Below are 22,280 nucleotides of genomic sequence, written 5' to 3' on the forward strand. Positions count from 1 at the left end.
GGTAGGATTGGGACATCTAAATGCATAGTGAGTAGATGCAAATAGCAGCCTCTCGGTGATAATGGGGCCGTTTGGCTACTCTTTCTTTGCGGCATGTATCTTTAATGCGCTCCTTCTATGGGTGTTAGGCTCTCCCTGTGTGGTGCGCAGGTCCCGTGCAGTGAAGGAATGTCAAGGGTGTTTTGTGCGTCTTCTGCCTCCATTTCAGCAGCCCAGTCACCAAGCAGTGATGGAGTCAGTGACGGCGCGTCATCATGAGCGTTGTGCTCCATCACCTGGTCTTTTTTCTGAGGGGCTCCGGCATGGGAACGTCTGGGCTGGGTGAGGCCGCCGTCCTGTCTGTGGTGTCAGATCCCTTCCTTAGGGCAGTGCTGGTAGATTCCGTTGGCAACGACGTGTAAGAGATGACATCGGTAGGGTTCTCCCTGTCTCCGCCCTGTTGGTCATCTGCCGTTGAGAGGTGGCGTTTCTTATGACGCTTTGGCAACCGTTGTTTCTGCGTCTGTATGTCTGTGTCCGTTGAAGGCCTGGGATGAGTACTGTAGGCCATAAGCCGGCATCCAGAACCGATGCCTCTGGTACGACGACGGTGACAGTGGTGGTGGTGGTGATGGCTGCAGGCATTTTGTCTTGCAAGGGTGTCTCGTCGTGCGGGTCAGCAGTCACGGTGGTTTCAGCGGCTAAGCTCGTGGGCACATTTGACTGCAGTAAGGGCGCAGCATCTGTGCCATTCCTCTTACAGATATCGGTAGCCCTGCCTCAGAGGGTAATGCATTTGGTATCCTCACCTTTCACTGTTGGCTGCTTCTCTGGGTCATTCCAATGGTGCTAGTGTGGTCAACAGTTCCGTGACATTACTTGCCTGCTCTTCCCATTGTTTGACTGTTCTTTTTCCCATACTGGCATAACACGTACACTGGCATTGCCAGTGGACAAAGTGGTTCATTAGTCAGTCCTTGCCCTCCGCTTCCCCTTCCTGGTTGACTTTCCTGGGTGTGTCTCAGCTGCCCTCAAGCTCAACACTACATGAGACTTTCATCAAATCCGTCCACAAGCCCATAACCTCGATGCCATAGCTAATGGTCCATGAGTACCTTACATATTGCCACCAGCTATGGCTTTGTGGACCTGATCATTGTGAGCACTTCCCAGGCAAGGATTGACTTTCCAGTCTGTATTAAAATACTTGGACGCATGTTCCCAGAAACTGTGTATTTAGTTCTGTTTCTAAGTTAATAAACAAACAGCTGTTATCTATGCATTTGGATTGTCACCTGTCACATCCCTAGGCTACCGACACTAAAAATAGCTTTAAGTGATACAGTAATAGAATATTGTTAACACAGTAAACAGATTTAGTTCCTACAATTTCCCTGTCTTTTGTTAATATATACGTTGACTTGTTCCACATCCCTGAATATTTTTCTTCTTGATGGGATCCACAGAACATGGATGGATTAATTAATGAATGTATGTGACAGTGTACTGGTGAAGCACTTATGTAGTAGTTGATGTCAGTTCGTATTACAGTAGACATTTCAGAGCATTTCAAAATTATCTTAAGTGTGTTCTGTACTGAATCATTAATTAGCATGTAAGTTGCTTAAAATACTTCAGGCAGTCTTTTTTATATTCATATGTCTTCTGTATTTCTTGCTTCTGGAACACTCACAGACAGAATCAGGTGTCCAAAAATTCTGAGCACCATGTTGTTGGGCAGCTGTATTACATTAAGATAACAATGGAAAAGTAAGACAATCACCCTGATTTTTTCCCATTGCTGAATCATTTGGGGAACAAGATAAGACAATTTTAGTGAAGTCTGCATACCTACACTGAGTGTTCAGACATTCCCATTACAAATTTCTACGACTTGTAGAAGGGGGTGAGTACATAATATTTTGAATAGACACCCATGTCCAGAAATGCCCATTTCCATTCTATGACAGCTTCAATTAAGATGTTTAATTAATCCACTTCTGCTTGAGGAAATGAATGAGGAGAAACGCAGTACTATTATTAGGTAACAATTCAAATAAGCATGTTTGTTTGAATTAACACTTAAACATTACGTGTGTACATTATTCCAAAACAAAAGAGAACCCAGCATACTGTACATACAGAACAGTACTGGTAGATTACAATAGTGGATTGGTGTGGCAACCACCAATGTGTTTACACACACTGTACCTATAAAGAATGATCTGGTACACACACTCTATCCCACCTGGTGTCTCTTCAATTTGTAGTGCAGCAGCCAGAACTTGCACCAGCAGATCTTGTAGATTAAACTTTATATATGATTCCACAAGAAGTAGTTCACAGGAGTTAAATCTGGCAGTCACAGTGCCACACAGTCCAACATCATTGGCCTACCCATCTTTCACATTATCATCTGTTAAGATGTCTCCGAACCACATATGGGAAGTGAGCTGGTGGACCATCATCCTGAAACCACATTTCTTGATAAATATTCAGTGGCACAGCTTCCAATAACGGGTCCAATATAATGGCTGGACCCATAGTGAGCAACTTTTATAAGTGGTACAGATGTAATTGCTGCTCACCCAAACTGTTCCAGATAATACTGTGACTAACACCCATTGCATGTGCAGTTGTTTGAGTACTCATTTCCTTCAACACGATGCAGTACATATTCTTCAAATTCAGGCATCCTGCCTCCTCACAATGGAGGTCCCTGTTGTTGGAGACACTGTGCAATTTGGGCAAAATGTTTGTGCAATGGCATGCTACATTGCAGAAAACATTCATCAAACAGGCAACTAGCAGCTCTTCTGTTACCTTGAGAATTGTCATACACAAGGAGCATGTCTGTGTATTCCAAAGATGTGTGCTGAACCATGTTTACTGTATCGGAGCCACACAGGCCTCACAGCAAGGCAGATGTTAAGTGACATTGCATGACCATCTGACATAGTACATGTCATCCTGTCTACCACACTGCATACTAGGACAAGCAACTCTGAGACTTTTCTCTTCTCCTCAGCAGACATGGACGCATTACACATCTGAACTGAAACCAGTACGTTTCCGGACATGAGTTCCTATCCCTTCTATAAGTCCTACAAGTTTGTAACAAGAGATTCCGAACACCATGAAGGTTCAGATCCGTTTTCTTGTGTGTAGGAGGGTGCACACATATAATCGAGAGCACCAGATGAAGCTGGCGTCATAGTGATGCTTTAGGGGTAGCTGGGGAAACCGGTCACACACTATAATTCAGATTGTACAGATTGTCACACTGACCTTTAATCTTCTAATGTCTGTTACACTTTAACTCATGCATAATGAAATGATTCCTGTCTATGTCAGTTCAACAGCTTTTTATTTGTTTTAAAAAGTTTTCAAACTGACCTCAAAATGTTGAGAATTATGATGCCCTCAACTTGTGGCAGTTCCACATGCTTTCCATCAACCTCTAGACGAACTTCTTTGTGAAGGTCTTTGCACATTTTTCGTCCAACCATCTTACGAAGTCCCATTTTCACATAGACTCCTTTATTGTGTAACCTGTAACAAATGGTAAAAGATAAGTTGAAAACAGATGTATCATAGGAATATTATTAACAAGGATCAAGTTTACAAAAACGTCATTGATCACACAGAAACCTCTGTGAAGATTCACTTAACAGTTCTGTTATGACCATTACATTTCTTTCATTCAGTTTTGGCATAGATAATGGCATTGCTGCTATTCTCTGCTTGCAAGTTCTGTACACAAACATGACATTATATGAGTGGTATAACTCCCTTCCCAGTACGCAAACTGAAATACACAATGAGAGACATGGAGTCCATACAATGGGTAATAAGTAACTCAACAGATGATATAGTAATAGTTTAAAGGGAAAATGGTTATAAGTACCATATAATTTTAACAAGGGAGACAGTTATAAGATGTATATTCCAGTCCACAAATTTTCTTTGAAATCAACTAACGACATGACAGAAGACAAGAATATTTGCTGTAAAAGACACCTAATGGAACTGTGACACATATGCAAGATATACCTCAAAGCCAGCCATAGAGAGACTTACTGTGTTTAGTATCTCTCTGCTGGTGGCAAACAGAATGCTAGTACTGCATGTGACAACCAGGCATGGAAATACGGGATGAACAATGAATTACCCATACTGTTGATCTGACTACCTACAGTACTTTTTGGTAATATCTTCCATTGTTAGACAAGCATCTTTTGGAGATCAGCATTGATAAATAGTGCTCATGTTTGGATGTTACATGCGTATTCAATCAAAATTAAATAGAGGAAGATGTGGCCACTATAAATAAATAATGTCCTCTTGTTGCAGGTACTCATCCTTCAGGGCAACCACGTGTGTTCACATTAACATCCATTACATGGAACCTAGGTCTACATTAACCATGAAAAGGACATATGTACCACTGCAGGATTTCATCATTGCATTGACATACGTGCCTCTAACTGACACTGTCCCTAACAAGAACAATTGTCTCACAATGTTGGCTCCTTTGCACAATAACAACAGGAATTTGACATGCCCCAAGGTTATGGCTGAAGAACAGATGGAGAGAATCACTTTCCTCAATAAATTGCTACTTGTCTGTGAAAGGAGCACAGCCTCATACTTTCTGAGTACACTGAAAGTGGCCAGATTCACGGTTGCCACACCTGAAACTCTTTTATGTGTGGGGAATGCATCTTGTTGTGTCACTGAGAACCTAGAGCATCTTCTAAAAACTAACATTATATCATCCAGTAGGAATTGTGTGGGCCAGGAACTGCTGTGAGGTCTCTCGCCAGTGCATCTGCTGTATTGAGTAACTTTTTTGAGCATTTAAGTCAAGATAACAATCCTGGTCATGGTACTATCATGTACTTGACTTTCACTTTAGTGCCACAGAATGTTTCTTTCTTCCCACAAACTTCTCACATTCACGAAATATGAAATTCAAGCACAGGAGGACCACCTTTCTCCGACTTCGGCCACCTTCTAGTCTGGCAATGCTCCAACCATACATAATGTCGTCCATATGTGTTTCTTGTGCCTTTCTGCTTGCCTACAATTCTCTATGTGCAAAATGAACACAAGATGCAGGCATCTGTGCATGCTGAGTGTTATAGCAATCTCATACTGCACTGTCATGCCTCTCACAGTTATCCATGTTGACCTGCCACAGTTCAGCACATGTAGTGTCTTCTAGATGTAACGACTTTTCTTGGATCTTGACGTTATTTTCACTTATGCACACCAGGTCATTTGAACTTGCCAAGATAAGCAAGCAATACCATAAAATGTTGATTGTATAACAGTTTTCCGAAAAATGAAATTGTCAACTCTATGACACACTGAGACATTTTTTTCTTTTTGTCTATTATACCGAGTGAATATCCAAAATCACATGAATATAGTAAAACAAAATTAAAAAAAAAATAATACAAACAACATAACACCCCCCCCCCCCTGCCCCCCAGAGAGAGAGAGAGAGAGAGAGAGAGAGAGAGAGAGAGAGGGAGGGGAAACCAAGGTCTAAAACATATTATAAGCCCCATCAGAACCACTGACAGCCTTGGGAGAGCCAGCCATGACGGAACTCTTCCATTTGGTGCAAGATATACGAGACAGGTGAAATAACTCCAGACTACAAGAAGAATGTGTTGTTGTTGTTGTTGTTGTGGTCTTCAGTCCTGAGACTGGTTTGATGCAGCTCTCCATGCAACTCTATCCTGTCCAAGCTTCTTCATCTCCCAGTACCTACTGCAACCTACATCCTTCTGAATCTGTTTAGTGTATTCATCTCTCGGTCTCCCTCTACGATTTTTACCCTCCACGCTGCCCTCCAATACTAAATTGGTGATCCCTTGATACCTCAGAACATGTCCTACCAACCGATCCCTTCTTCTAGTCAAGTTGTGCCACAAACTTCTCTTCTCCCCAATCCTATTCAATACCTCCTCATTAGTTACGTGATCTACCCACCTTATCTTCAGCATTCTTCTGTAGCACCACATTTCGAAAGCTTCTATTCTCTTCTTGTCCAAACTATTTATTGTCCATGTTTCACTTCCATACATGGCTACACTCCATACAAATACTTTCAGAAACGACTTCCTGACACTTAAATCTATACTCGATGTTAACAAATTTCTCTTCATCAGAAACGATTTCCTTCCCATTGCCAGTCTACATTTTATATCCTCTCTACTTCGACCACCATCAGTTATTTTACTCCTAAATAGCAAAACTCCTTTACTACTTTAAGTGTCTCATTTCCTAATCTAATTCCCTCAGCATCACCTGATTTAATTTGACTACATTCCATTATCCTCGTTTTGCTTTTGTTGATGTTCATCTTATATCCTCCTTTCAAGACACTGTCCATTCCGTTCAACTGCTCTTCCAAGTCCTTTGCTGTCTCTGACAGAACTACAATGTCATCGGTGAACCTCAAAGTTTTTACTTCTTCTCCATGAATTTTAATACCTACTCTGAATTTTTCTTTTGTTTCCTTTACTGCTTGCTCAATATACAGATTGAATAACATCGGGGAGAGGCTACAACCCTGTCTCACTCCTTTCCCAACCACTGCTTCCCTTTCATGTCCCTCGACTCTTATAACTGTCATCTGATTTCTGTACAAATTGTAAATAGCCTTTCGCTCCTTGTATTTTATACCTGCCACCTTCAGAATTTGAAAGAGAGTATTCCAATCAACATTGTCAAAAGCTTTCTCTAAGTCTACAAATGCTAGAAATGTAGGTTTGCCTTTTCTTAATCTTTCTTCTAAGATAAGTCGTAAGGTTAGTATTGCCTCACGTGTTCCAGTGTTTCTACGGAATCCAAACTGATCTTCCCCTAGGTCCGCTTCTACCAGTTTTTCCATTCGTCTGTAAAGAATTCGTGTTAGTATTTTGCAGCTGTGACTTATTAAACTGATAGTTCGGTAATTTTCACATCTGTCAACTCCTGCTTTCTTTGGGATTGGAATTATTATATTCTTCTTGAAGTCTGAGGGTATTTCGCCTGTCTCATACATCTTGCTCACCAGATGGTAGAGTTCTGTCATGACTGGGTTTCCCAAGGCCATCAGTAGTTCTAATGGAAAGTTGTCTACTCCCGGGGCCTTGTTTCGACCCAGGTCTTTCAGTGCTCTGTCAAACTCTTCACGCAGTATCTTATCTCCCATTTCGTCTTCATCTACATCCTCTTCCATTTCCATAATATTGTCCTCAAGTACATCGCCCTTGTATAAACCCTCTATATACTCCGTCCACCTTTCTGCCTTCCCTTCTTTGCTTAGAACTGGGTTGCCATCTGAGCTCTTGATATTCATACAAGTGGTTCCCTTCTCTCCAAAAGTCTCTTTAATTTTCCTGTAGGCAGTATCTATCTTACCCCTAGTGAGACAAGCCTCTACATCCTTACATTTGTCCTCTAGCCATCCCCGCTTAGCCATTTTGCACTTCCTGTCGATCTCATTTTTGAGATGTTTGTATTCCTTTTTGCCTGCTTCATTTACTGAATTTTTATATTTTCTCCTTTCATCAATTAAATTCAATATTTCTTCTGTTACCCAAGGATTTCTATTAGCCCTCGCCTTTTTACCTACTTGATCGTCTGCTGCCTTCACCACTCCATCTCTCAGAGCTACCCATTCTTCTTCTACTGTATTTCTTTCCCCCATTCCTGTCAATTGTTCCCTTATGCTCTCCCTGAAACTCTCTACAACCTCTGATTCTTTCAGTTTATCCAGGTCCCATCTCCTTAGATTCCCACCTTTTTGCAGTTTCTTCAGTTTCAATCTGCAGTTCATAACCAATAGATTGTGGTCAGAATCCACATCTGCCCCTGGAAATGTCTTACAATTTAAAACCTGGTTCCTAAATCTCTGTCTTACCATTATATAATCTATCTGATACCTTTTAGTATCTCCAGGATTCTTCCAGGTATACAACCTTCTTTTATGATTCTTGAACCAAGTGTTAGCTATGATTAAGTTATGCTCTGTGCAAAATTCTACAAGGCGGCTTCCTCTTTCATTTCTTCCCCCCAACCCATATTCACCTACTATGTTTCCTTCTCTCCCTTTTCCTACTGACGAATTCCAGTCACCCATGACTGTTAAATTTTCGTCTCCCTTCACTACCTGAATAATTTCTTTTATCTCGTCATACATTTCATCTATTTCTTCACCATCTGCATAGCTAGTTGGCATATAAACTTGTACTACTGTAGTAGGCATGGGCTTTGTGTCTATCTTGGCCACAATAATGCGTTCACTATGCTGTTTGTAGTAGCTTACCCGCACTCCTATTTTTTTATTCATTATTAAACCTACTCCTGCATTACCCCTATTTGATTTTGTATTTATAACCTTGTAATCACCTGACCAAAAGTCTTGTTCCTCCTGCCACCGAACTTCACTAATCCCACTATATCTAACTTTAACTTATTCATTTCCCTTTTTAAATTTTCTAACCTACCTGCCCGATTAAGGGATCTGACATTCCACGCTCTAATCCGTAGAACGCCAGTTTCCTTTCTCCTGATAACGACGTCCTCTTGAGTAGTCCCCGCCCGGAGATCCGAATGGGGGACTATTTTACCTCCGGAATATTTTACCCAAGAGGACGCCATCATCATTTAATCATACAGTAAAGCTGCATGTCCTCGGGAAAAATTACAGCTGTAGTTTCCCCTTGCTTTCAGCCGTTCGCAGTACCAGCACAGCAAGGCCGTTTTGGTTAATGTTACAAGGCCAGATCAGTCAATCATCCAGACTGTTGCCCCTGCAACTACTGAAAAGGCTGCTGCCCTTCTTCAGGAACCACATGTTTTGTCTGGCCTCTCAACAGATACCCCCCCGTTGTGGTTGCACCTACGGTACGGCCATCTGTATCGCTGAGGCATGCAAGCCTCCCCACCAACGGCAAGGTCCATGGTTCATGGGGGGAAGAAGAATATAGTAATCCAATTCCAAAGAAAGTAGTTGTTAACAGGTGCGAAAATTACTAACCTATGAGTTTGATAAGTCATAGTTGCAAAATAATAACATGAATTCTTTACAGAAGAATGGAAAAATGGTGGATACCAACTAGGATACAGTGAGCATTGGAGGTTCGCAGCTCTGCAGCCAGGCAACTAGTGTGAGTTTTTCTTGATGCAATAATTCACCAACAGCCATATGTATTGTAGAAATTTATTTTATGAACTTCTTATGTGCTACCAGTTTTGGCATTACACTGAAACTGGTAGCACATAAGAAGTTCATAAAATAAATTTCTACAATACATACGGCTGTTGGTAAATTATTGCATCAAGAAATACATAGCAGCTGTTGTCCCACAGTCCATAACGGATCAACAAAGATTAAAGCGTGAGTTTTGGTGCTCTTGTAAAGATAAGTCATTTTAGATTATAATAACATTTAGTTTAGTACTGATTACATGGTAAATAGGTGTATTAGTATGCTTTTTAAGCATACCATTGAAGGTTTCTTTTTTCTTTACATAATATAGCAGAAAACGTGAAAAGATCTTACAGTTGGGTTACAGTTGTATTTTCTGTTTACGTTTTGCCACAGCAAATCTATAATATTTCATTTAATTGTACTTTGCTCTCTACAGAAATTTAACTGTAGCGTACCTCTTCATTACTTAACTCACATTTCCGGAAAGTAGCGTCAAGTTTAAGTGGTTGTTTTAGAAACTTTGCAATGTTGTTTTTGTTTATATACAATTGATGAAAGGAGAAAATATTAAAATGCAGTAAATGAAGCAGGCAAAAAGGAATACAAACGTCTCAAAAATGAGATCAACAGGAAGTGCAAAATGGCTAAGCAGGCATGGCTAGAGGACAAATGTAAGGATGTAGAGGCTTATCTCACTAGGGGTAAGATAGATACTGCATATAGGAAAATTAAAGAGACCTTTGGAGAAAAGAGAACCACTTGTATGAATATCAAAAGCTGAGATGAAAACCCAGTTCTAAGCAAAGAAGGGAAAGCAGAAAGATGGAAGGAGTATATAGAGGGTCTATAAAAGGGCGATGTACTTGAGGACAATGTTATGGAAATGGAAGAGGATGTAGATGAAGATGAAATGGGAGATATGATACTGCGTGAAGAGTTTGACAGAGCACTGAAAGACCTGAGTCGAAACAAGGCCCCCAGAGTAGACAACATTCCATTAGAACTACTGACAGCATTGGGAGAGCCAGTCCTGACAAAACTCTACCATCTGGTGAGCAAGATGTATGATACAGGCGAAATACCCTCAGACTTCAAGAAGAATATAATAATTCCAATCCCAAAGAAAGCAGGTGTTGACAGATGTGAAAATTACCGAACTATCAGTTTAATAAGTCACAGCTGCAAAATACTAACGCGAATTCTTTATAGACGAATGGAAAAACTGATAGAAGCCGACCTCGGAGAAGATCAGTTTGGATTCCGTAGAAATGTTGGAACACGTGAGGCAATACTGACCCTACGACGTATCTTAGAAGAAAGATTAAGGAAAGGCAAACCTACGTTTCTAGCATTTGTAGACTTAGAGAAAGCTTTTGACAATGTTGATTGGAATACTCTCTTTCAAATTCTGAAGGTGGCAGGGGTAAAATACAGGGAGCGAAAGGCTATTTACAATTTGTACAGAAAGCAGATGGCAGTTATAAGAGTCGAGGGGTATGAAAGGGAAGCAGTGGTTGGGAAGGGAGTGAGACAGGGTTGTAGCCTCTCCCCAATGTTATTCAATCTGTATATTGAGCAAGCAATAAAGGAAACAAAAGAAAAGTTCAGAGTAGGAATTAAAATGCAAGGAGAAGAAACAAAAACTTTGAGGTTTGCCGATGACATTGTAATTCTGTCAGAGACAGCAAAGGACTTGGAAGAACAATTGAACGGAATGGACAGTGTCTGGAAAGGAGGGTATAAGATGAACATCAACAAAAGCAAAACTAGGATAATGGAATGTAGTCTAATTAAGTCGGGTGATGCTGAGGGAATTAGATTAGGAAATGAGACACTTAAAGTAGTAAAGGAGTTTTGCTATTTGGGGAGCAAAATAACTGATGATGGTCGAAGTAGAGAGGATATAAAATGTAGACTGGCAATGGCAAGGAAAGGGTTTCTGAAGAAGAAAATTTTGTTAACATCGAGTGTAGATTTAAGTGTCAGGAAGTCGTTTCTGAAAGTATTTGTATGGAGTGTAGCCATGTATGGAAGTGAGACGTGGATGATAAATAGTTTAGACAAGAAGAGAATAGAAGCTTTCGAAATGTGCTACAGAAGAATGCTGAAGATTAGATGGGTAGATCACATAACTAATGAGGAGGTATTGAATAGAATTGGGGAGATGAGGAGCTTAAGGCACAACTTGACTAGAAGAAGGGATCGGTTGGTAGGACATGTTCTGAGACATTGAGGGATCACCAATTTAGTAGTGGGGGGCAGCGTGGAGGGTAAAAATCGTAGAGGGAGACCAAGAGATAAATACACTAAGCAGATTCAGAAGGATGTAGGTTGCAGTAGGTACTGGGAGATGGAGCTTGCACAGGATAGAGTAGCATGGAGAGCTGCATCAAACCAGTCTCAGGACTGAAGACCACAACAACAACAAACAGTTGCGTATAGGCCAAATTTGTGGAATCATATTTTCCTGTTTATCTGTGATTTAACTGACTTATTCTTAATAAACTATTATGGTTACCATGAGTGAAAATAGCTTGACTTGCTGTAGAATTGTTAGGTCAGGGCTTTGGTGTTACGGGATGCTGTAGTTTTTTCCATGTGGGTGACTGTACTGGTGTGGGAATAAGGGAAGCAAATGAGACTCATCAGTGGCTTTGCAGGATATGTAGTAGAGATAGGAAGATATTAGAACAGGAGGGGAAAATTGCCACCCTTCAGGCTGAGTTAGACAAGGCCAGGGGAGATCTTGACAGGTTAAGGAGGGAGAAGGGTAAAGAGAGGTGGGAGGTGACAACAGGCAACAGGAGGAACAGGCCTAGAACTTTGTCTGACAGCTTCGTGGTGAATTTGGTAAATAGATTTGACCTGTTGCTTCAGTTAGAAGCTGGTTAGCCTCAAACAGTTGCAGCTGTAGACAGGGCACAACAAACTTTCAGCAGCAAATTGAAAAGTAAGAATGTAGGGAAATCAGTAAAGAGAAAGAAAGAATGTTGTTAGGTAGTCCCCATGGAAGAGATGTTGGTCAACTTTTGCAGGATGAACTAGGATCAGAATACCAGGTCACCAATTCTTTTAAACCTAGTGCTGCTCTGGAGCAGGTAACATAGGATTTAGGATCACTTTGCAAAGATATCACTAAGAAAGACACCATGGTTATAGTGGGTGGGCCAGGTAATAGTACTGACAGAGATCCTGGGTACACTATAGAGTGTGACCTGTCAAAGATTGTGTGAGCATTGAAGCATACTAGTGTTGAGTTTGTGTCTGTTCTTCGGCGCCATGACTGACCTCATTTGAACTCTTCTGTCTAGAGAGTTAATTTGGAGTTGGAATGGCTGCTTATGTCGGGTGCAGGGTCACACATTGGTGTGGTTCCTGTTGATTCTCTCAATAGGTGGGATTATACTAGGCATGGCCTTCACCTCAACAGGAAAGGAAAGGGTGAACTGGCTGGGAAAATAGCAGAAAAGTTAAAGGGAGAGGCACTGTCATAAGTGATAAAATACCAGTGGTTATATGGTTCAGAAAAGGCCTTTTTTTTTTTTTTTTTTTTTTTTATATAGAAAGAAACCAAATTTTAAGAGAGGTTAGGATTGAGACAAACCTTCAGTTTGAGAAAGAAACCAAGAAACATAATTCTAGGTTACTACATTAGCATAAACAGCTGTTGGTTAAGAATTTTCAACAATCAGCAGCAATTTCAAATCTACCCAATTTTAAATAGGTCAATGTGAAATGTCAGCTATCTTTACTGCATCAAAATATTCGAGGACTGAGAAATAAAATTAATTAATTAATTATCTGCATAGATGAATGAAAGTCCTCAAACCCAGCTGACATAATCTGCCTCTCTGAACATCATGTGACCACTGGTATAGAACTTTTAAGTGTTACAGGATTTAGGTTAGCATCTCACTTTTGTAGAGCAGAAATGGAGAAAGAAAGAGTGCCACATTCATCAGGAACTGTCAAAAATTTAAGAACATACACATTCATAAATTTGGCCTAGAACTGCATATGGAAGCCTGTGCAACAGAAGTAGTATTTCACAAAAAATCCTTCATAATATTAAGTGCATATCGAGCACCTGCATGTAACTTTAATCTGTTCATAAACCACCTTGAAGCTGTACTGGCCCATTCAATAACCAAAAACAAAGAAATAGTGGTTGCTGGTGATTTCAGTGTAGGTTTCTTTAAAGACTCTCCCAATAAGAACTTATTTGAGTTAGTAACATTATCATTCAACATAATTCCCACTGTAAAGTTCCCCACTAGGGTAGCCAATAGCTCACAAACAGCCATTGATAATATCTTTATACAAAAGTCCAATGAACAAAATTATATTACAAAACCAATAGTCAATGGCCTATCAGACCATGACATGCAGCCCCTTCTGTTAAATGTTAATACTGAGCAGAATATAAAATCTATTAAATCTGAGCTCAAGAGGGTAGTCAATAAGCCAAAAATTGATTATTTTAGGACACACCTCATAGACATTCCCTGGAGTGATGTTGACAGTGCTCATGGCATGAATGAAAAATATAACACTTTTGCTAACAAGGTGCTTACCTTATTTGAACACTCTTTTCCCCCAAAACTAACCACAGTTACAGAAAAGTCTACAAAGAAGCCATGGATTACTCAAGGAATAGAGGTAGCTCGTAAAACAAAAAGGAAACTGTATCTGTCAATCTGAAACAGTTCTGATGTCGATGCTATAGCATATTACAAGAAATACTGCAAAATATTAAAGAATGTAATATGGACATCAAAGCAAATATATTACAAGGAAAAGATAGTCATTCAGATAACGAAATAAAGAAAATATGGGATATAGTGAAGGAGGAGACCAGTAGAACCAGACATGAAGAGGGACAAATAGCATTAACAGTAAATGATACATTGGTGACAGATGTGTATAGTATTGCAGAACTTTTTAACAAACATTTTATAGCTGTTACTGAAAAGCTGGGGTTGTCAGGTTCTGTAGATGCTGCTATGGAATACCTCAGACCAGATATTTCAAGTAACTTCCATAATATGAATTTGACACTCACCACCCCAGCAGAAGTAATGTCCATCATAAAATCTTTAAAATCAAAAACATCTAGTGGGTATGATGAACTATCAACAAAGTTAATAAAAGAATATGATTCTCAGTTAAGTAACATATTAAGCTTTCTGTGTAACGAGTCATTTATCAGTGGAATATTTCTTGAATGGTTGAAATATGCTGAAGTTAAGCCACTGTTTAAGGGAGATAAAGAAATAGCATCAAATTTCTGTCCAATTTCACTTTTACCAGCATTCTCAAAAATTTTGGAAAAGGTAATGTACGATTGGCTTTATAACCATCTTATCACAAATAACATACTGTCAGAGTTGCAGTATGGATTTCTAAAGGGTTCTGATACTGAGGAGGTTATCTACACTTGCAGTGAAAATGTACTTAATTCATTAGACAAAAAATTGCAGGCAACTGTTTGTGGTCTGTCGAAGGCATTTGTCTGTGCAAATCACAATATCCTTTTAAGAAAATTAGAATATTGTGGTGTAACAGGAAATGTTGCAAAATGGTTCAAATCTTATATCTCTGGCAGGAAACAAAGGGTGTTATTAGGAGAGAGACATGGATTAAGCTATCAGGCATCATCCAACAGGGATCTAATTACATGTAGGGTCCCACAAGGTTCCATCTTAGGGCCCTTACTTTTTCTTGTGTATATCAATGACCTTTCATCAGTAACATTACCAGATGCCAAGTTTGTTTTGTTTGCCAATGATACAAACATTGCAATAAATAACAAGTCAAGTGTAGTTTTAGAAAGATCAGCTAATAGAATATTTGTGGACATTAATCACTGGTTCCTAGCCAATTAATTGTCACTAAACTTGGAAAAACTACACTAAATGCAATTCAGAACTTGTAAGGGGTGTCCCACGAGTATATACCTAACATACAATGACAAGCAGATAGAAGAAGTGGAAGTGTTCAATTCTTGGGATTATGGCTTGATAATAAATTCAACTGGGAAGAGCACACCACAGAACTGCTGAAGCATCTTAACAAATCTCTATTTCCAATGCGAATTGTGTCAGACATAGGTGATATAAAAATGAAAAAGATGGCATACTATGCTCACTTTCATTCCATAATGTCATATGGGATTATTTTTTTGGGGTAATTCATCAAGCAAGCTAAAATTTTTCGGGCACAAAAATGTACAATAAGAGTTATATGTGATGTGAACTCAATAACATCCTGCAGAAGCCTGTTTAGAGAACTATGGATACTAACTACTGCTTCATAATATATTTATTCCTTAATGAAATTTGTCATTGTAAATATATCACTTTTTCAAACCAATAGCTCAATTCATGGAATCAATACTAGAAATAAGAATAATCTTCACAAGGATTTAAAGTCACTTACCCTTGTACAAAAAGGTGTGCATTATTCAGGAATGCACATTTTCAATAACTTGCCAGCAGCCATAAAAAGCTTAACAACCATTGAAATTCAGTTTAAGAGAAGCCTAAAGGATTTATGGTGGCCAACTCCTTCTACTCCATTGATGAATTTCTCAGTAGAACCAACTGAATTGTGTATATATATTCTGCACCATTTCAGTGGTGTGTTCATTGTAAATAAATATTGCAGTGGTTCTATTATATGGTTATTACCTTATAAATAATTTTTTTAAATTTTAAATTCAGTGCATTAATGCGATCTTAGTAAATGAGTGTTTGTAAAATGATTGTTTGATATATATATTCTTTCATTATTATATATATATATATATATATATATATATATATATATATATATATATATATATATATATATATATATTTAAAAAAAAAAAAACCGTCATTCCACCTGGGACCTGTGGAACGTACATTAGTTTATTTCATTCAGTTGTAAATATTTGTCATGTATTACTGTTTTTCTGACATGTTCTACATCCTGGAGGACCTCCTCACTACAGATCAATTGGAATGAAAGTAAATCTAATCTAATCTAGGGAAGATCAGTTTGCATTCAGGAGAAATGTAGGAAAATGTAAGACAATACTGGTCCTACAACTTATCTTAGAAGATAGGTTAAGGAAAGGCCAACCTATGTTGTAGCATTTGTAGACTTAGAGAAAGCCTTTGATAACACAGACTGCAATACTCTCTTTGAAATTCTAAAGGCAGTAGGGGTAAAATACAGGGAGTCAAAAGCTATTTACAACTAGTACAGAAACCAAACAGCTGTCATAAGAATTGAGGGACATGAAAGGAAAGCAGTGGTTGAGAAGGGAGTGAGACAGGGTTGTAGCCTATCCCCCATGTTATAGAATACATACATTGAACAAGCAGTAGAGGCAACCAAGGAAAATTTTGGAATCAGAATTAAAGTTCAGGGAGAAGAGACAAAAACTTTAAGGTTTGCCAGTAGCATTGTAATTCTGTCAGAGACAGAAAAGTACTTGGAAGAGCAGTTGAATGGAATGGACAGTGTCTTGAAAGGAGGATACAAGAATTGTACTTGGAAATGGGACTATTTGGGCAGGAAAATAACTGATGATGGCCAAAGTAGAGGGTGTATAATATGTAGACTGGCAATGGCAAGAAAATCATTTCTAAAGTAGAGAAATTTGTTAACATCTAATATAGATTTAAGTGTTCAGAAGTCTTTTCTGAAGGTATTTGTCTGGAGTGTAACAATGTATGGAAAAGAATCATGGATGATAAACACTTTAGATAAAAAGAGAATAGACACTTTCAAAATGTGGCACTACAGAAGAATGCTGAAGATTAGATGGGTCTATCATTTAACTAACAATGAAATACTGAACAGAGCTGGGGAGACAAGAAATTTGTGGTACAACTTGACAAAAACAAGGGACTGGTTGATTGGACATATTCTGAGACATAAAGGGATCACCCACTTAGAAGGGAAGTGTGGGGGTAAGAATCATAGAGGGAGACCAAGAGATGAGTACAGCAAGCAGATACAGTAAGATGTAGGCTGCAGTAGTTATTCGAAGATGAAAAGGATTGCACATAATAAAGTAGCATGGGGCTCTAAAGCAAACCAATCTTCAGACTTAAGACCACAATGACAACATACACAGAAAGTGGTAGCGCACAACATATTCTAACCGTTCCTAAGCAATTTATAATGATAATGTTATGACATCTGCTTAGGACTGCGGCACATGTTCCTCATTTTGGGAGACCCAAAAGTAACTAGAATTTCTTTGCTGTAGCCTGAGGGATGTTTTTATGACAATTTCTCCTATTCAACTGCTACATGCTATTCTGAGTCATCACACCATCTGTCAACTATGGTGAAGTATCAGATAAGTTCCAGTGCTTGTTTTCATAAATGCTGTTTCACATGTTGAGCAATTTTATTTCATCTTTTAAGAGCTCGAAACATTTCCTTGTTTCTTTTCCTTTCAGGAAACTGGAAAAGTTGCAAGTGTTGTTGTGGAGAAGCAACCAATCCTTCCAGCACCACAATGCAGACTATTTTTTCTGCAATGCCTCACACAATCATTTTACCACTTTAAAAAGTAGTAATACTGGTTAACAGTGTTACAGTGGTGGACAAAATCATGGTGAACTATCCCCACCACATTGAAAAAACAAATCAGTATTATATTCACATTGATTTTTATAAGAAACTTTGAGCCTATGACAACACGATATTACTATTTATTACATTTAATGAAGAATGAATGACTCGCAAGAATGAAGCAGCTTATAAAATTTCAGCACTAGCACCCATCACAAGTTCTGTATTCTGGAACATGTAAGAAATGCTGATCAAATATTCAGTGAATAATAATGTTATTTGAAACATATTAACTGTGGGTGGATTTTTAATCTATTCATTAAGAACCTACAATTTGCTGTGGGATACTTGAGGCATTGGAAGGTTCCCACAAACAATGTGTTAATCCATACTGTATGTGTAGTCGTCTGAGTGCTCCTGAAATATAAATGCTGTATGTCTGGGTGCTTCTGGAGTGAATTTCTTGTGTAATCTTCTTGTTTTAAGGATCAAATAATGAAAGTTGGTGTTAGCATATACTTCAGTCTAAATAATCCATCTTGTTAGCTTGAGTATCAGAATAATGTGTACTCTTCATTATATTTTTTACATTTCAGTTTATCAATTGGCATATCATGATGTCATTGTGTGTAACAAAACACTTACAAAAATAGTGGCTGTTTTGAAGCTCTGTTTCAAGCGCATATTCTCCAAGATATTTAGAAGCTTTGCATGAAGTTAACTTGTTGGGATGTCAACACTTCTATTAACAGAGTACTATTTATCACACAGTTCACTAACTTTAAAGTGCCAGCAATCTCCTTGAATGTAGAAGGATGACACTTCCTCAAAACAGACTGAAGATTTTGAACCCATACAAAGAATGGCAGCAGGAATGGAAGAGTGCCACAGAAATGCTGGAAAACCTAAAGAGGCGGATGGTTGAAGATAAGAAGTCAACCATCCCTCAAAATACTAGTTACAGAATTCTAAGACCTATAATTAAGTGAAGAATCTAGGAATATACAACAGATTCCTGCATTTCATCCCCTTAGGAATCACAAATACACATTTTAATTAGTTACAATATGTACAGAGGCATTTAAGCAGCAGTTCTTCCCATCATTAATAGACAAATAGAATTGGAATATATCTTAATACATGCTACTGTACTTCACAGTGATTTGCAAAGTCTGGATCTAGTTGTGGAACTTAATATCTTTTCATGTTCAAAAGCACATTTCGACAATCTGTTTGTCTCTGATTCTGTTTCTTGCACACTGTTTTGCAGTTGATTTCTCAGCAGAATTGGTTACAAAAGCTTCTTTATTGGCTGGACAGAAGTTAAAGAACAGTGCAGAGGTTCATGTTCATCTCATAAGCAGTTGTGATAAAGGTAAATCAAGACAGAGCCCCATTTATCTACACATGAGTAATGCAAATGGGCTGTTACAGAATCAAACTGCTGACTAATGACCTCTTTTTCTACACAGCCATTTAGTTCAATGGAACACAGCTAACCTTGAGGTTGACCTGGTAGTCTGTTCACTGCTCTCCAAGATACACAACATCCCACTGTTCTGTTTAGGGGTGGATGCTGAAACACATACAGACCTTACAGTACTAAAGGATTGGCAATGCTGACAAGTCCCTAGGACTGAAACCCCAGGTTTGCCACACCCATACACAGCCATGACTGAATGGGTTCCCTGTGGTGTTCATCATTTAGAATGACCAGAACAGGAGAGCGTCCAAACTACCATGGCCCTGCTCTTATGGTGTGATAAATAATTGGTGTTCTATGATAAATATCAATGGCGTAATCTGGATATTAAGGTAGTAGTTTGAATTAAACAGCAGTTATGTCATTCCTATTAATTATACTCTGTTGAATTTAGCCTCAATTAGGCACAAATAGTGCAGTTAATTAGTATTTGCACATACCCCAGATCATAGCTGCAACCACCTGCTTTGATATGGAATGCATCAGTTTTAGTATTATGCATCGTCTCCTCAATGGAAAATATGGCAACATGCTGACCATTTACACGATTTATTAAGTTCTTTAATTTTTTAATTACATTCATGTAGTGATTTACATCTATACACTGCAAGCCACATTGTGGTGTGGTGGAGGGTACTTCTGGTACTGCTATCTGTTACCCCTTTCCCTTTTCCTTTCGTGAATGGTACATGGGAAGCATCATTGTTGGTAATCCTCCATATTAGGTCTAATTCCTCAGCTTTTCTTTTAGTGCTCATTTCACAAAACATATATGGGAAGAATTAATATATTGCCCAACTGTTCCTGGAACATACTGTCTCAGAGCATCAATACTAAATCTCATGATGATGCACAACACCTCTCCTGTGTTACCTGCCACTGGAGTTTGTCTCTCTCTTCCCCTACCTCAATTTAAAACGCATGGGATTGTTAGTGTTTGGCTGTAAAGAGAAAGAGTTCCACAAATTTGGCAAGTCAACAATGTGTCGGTCCACCTCTGGCTCTTATTCAAGCAGTTATTCAGCTTGGTATTGATTGATAGCGTCTTGAATGGCCTCCTGAGGGATACCATGCCAAATTCTGTCTAACTAGTGCATTAGGTCATCAAAATCCCAAGGTGGTGGGAGGGCCCTGCCCATAATGCTTCAAATGATCTCAATAGGAGGGAGATCCAATGACCTTATTGGCCAACGTAGAGTTTGGTAAGCACAAAAACAAGCAATAAAAACTCTTGTTGTGTGCAGACAGGCATTATCTTGCTGTAATAAAAGCCTTGGCAACAAAACAGGGCATGGAATATCATTGACAAACTGTTGTGCTGTAAGGGTGCTGTGGATGACAACCAAAGGTATCCCCCTATGAAAAGAAATGACGCCCCAGACCATCACTCCTGATTTTTGGGCTGTATGGTGTGTGGCACTTAGGTAAGTAGCCTGCCACTGTCTGGGCATCTCCAGATACATCTTCACTGGCCATAGGGACTCAATTCAAAGAGGGACAGTTTTACTCCAGTCAACGAGATTCCAGGCCGAAGACATGTTCCAAGATGCCCCGAATAGCACTGAGTTACCACCCTGTCTGTCGACCGCCACAGGGGCCGACAACCAGGAGTGTTGGACTGGGGTGCCACTTCTTTTCATAGCAGGACCCCTTTTCTTATAAACTTCAGCACTCTTACAGCACAGTGGTATGTTGACGATATTCTATGCCCCATTTTGTTGCCCTTCGTGGAAAGCCATCTTGGACTTACATACAGCAAGATAATGCCTGTTGCACATGGCAGTAGTTTATGTTGCTTGTCTTTATGCTTACCAAACCCTACGCTGGCCAATAAAGTCATTGGATCTCTCCGGAATTGAGAATGTTTGGAGCATTATGGGCAGAGTCCTCCAACCAGTTTGGGATTTTGATAATATAAGGCACAAATTGGACAGAATTTGGCACAGTATCCCTCAGAAGGAAATTCAAAAACTGTATCAATCAATGCCAAGCTGAATATGAGCCAGAGGCAAACCAACACATTGATGACTTGCTGAATTTGTCGAGTTCTTTCCCTGGAAATAAATAACCATCCCATTTTTCTGAAATTGTAATCGTTTATTTGTCTCTACATATACATCATATTACCAACTTCCATCCCATTTACAATTCCTTCACACAGCAAAACTGTTAAGCATATATCACAGGCAGAATTAAAAAAAATTAAACCTTTTGGTTAGTAATAAACTGTAACATAGGTAGGTGCAAGATGCAACAGCAACCTTAGAATAAAGCACAATGGAAAAATCATTGAAGAGGTGATGTAAATTTTACAACAGTCGACAAAAATTATACTACTTCAATGTGGAAAAAAAAAAACCATGTTCCTACACGCAGTAATGACTACAGAACTATAATATCCCATTTGTAAATTAATAAATAAAATATTTTGTGGATCTGATGGTCTACCAGAAACACTACTGAGACATAGCAGAAATGAATTTTATCTGTGGACATCGTAATGTAGGCAGTAGTACATGTTGCAGAAGTCAGAACATAAAACAATGGGCACTTAAAGCTAAGTCTACAAAACCACAGTATATCACGTAGCTTGTAGCAGTAAGTAAGTAATGATGTTATTTAGGACTGTGTATCAACAATCACTTGGGATTTGTTGATCATACTTTTATTTGTAAAACAGCTTGCAGTTGATGTTCAATATTTCACTTATAGCTGTAAGTTTCTTTGGAAGCATTATGAGATTTGTTTCCATGTTATTTGCAGTTATTTTAATTTTTACACCATGTGTTCTCACTATTGTGTTCACACTTATTATGTTTTTATAGGTGTTATTATCCAGGTTGTGTCAGCTATGGGTTTCACAGAAGCCTCATCCATGACTGATCTATAATGAGCCATGGAGCCCTTATGTATTACCACAAACATAAATCCTACACATGCAAAAAACTTTTTGTATATGATGACCACCTGACCACAGACTGAAAAACTATCAGACTGTCTCCACCATGAATCACATCATACTTACTCAAA

At 38.9% G+C, this 22,280-nt stretch overlaps 1 protein-coding gene across 8 annotated transcripts in view; it reads right to left on the minus strand.

Annotated features, from left to right (window-relative positions):
- The window catches only part of LOC124611756 (diacylglycerol kinase theta), a 713,198-nt gene that overhangs the window by 49,042 nt on the left and 641,876 nt on the right, over positions 1-22,280 (minus strand). For all 8 annotated transcript variants that reach the window (XM_047140277.1, XM_047140271.1, XM_047140276.1 and 5 more), the window contains one exon: positions 3,376-3,531. In XM_047140277.1, coding sequence (XP_046996233.1) covers positions 3,376-3,531 — 156 coding nt within the window. The remainder of the gene's footprint in view (positions 1-3,375; positions 3,532-22,280) is intronic.

The sequence above is a fragment of the Schistocerca americana genome, chromosome 1 (assembly GCF_021461395.2).
Source record: "Schistocerca americana isolate TAMUIC-IGC-003095 chromosome 1, iqSchAmer2.1, whole genome shotgun sequence".
NCBI lineage: Eukaryota > Metazoa > Arthropoda > Insecta > Orthoptera > Acrididae > Schistocerca > Schistocerca americana.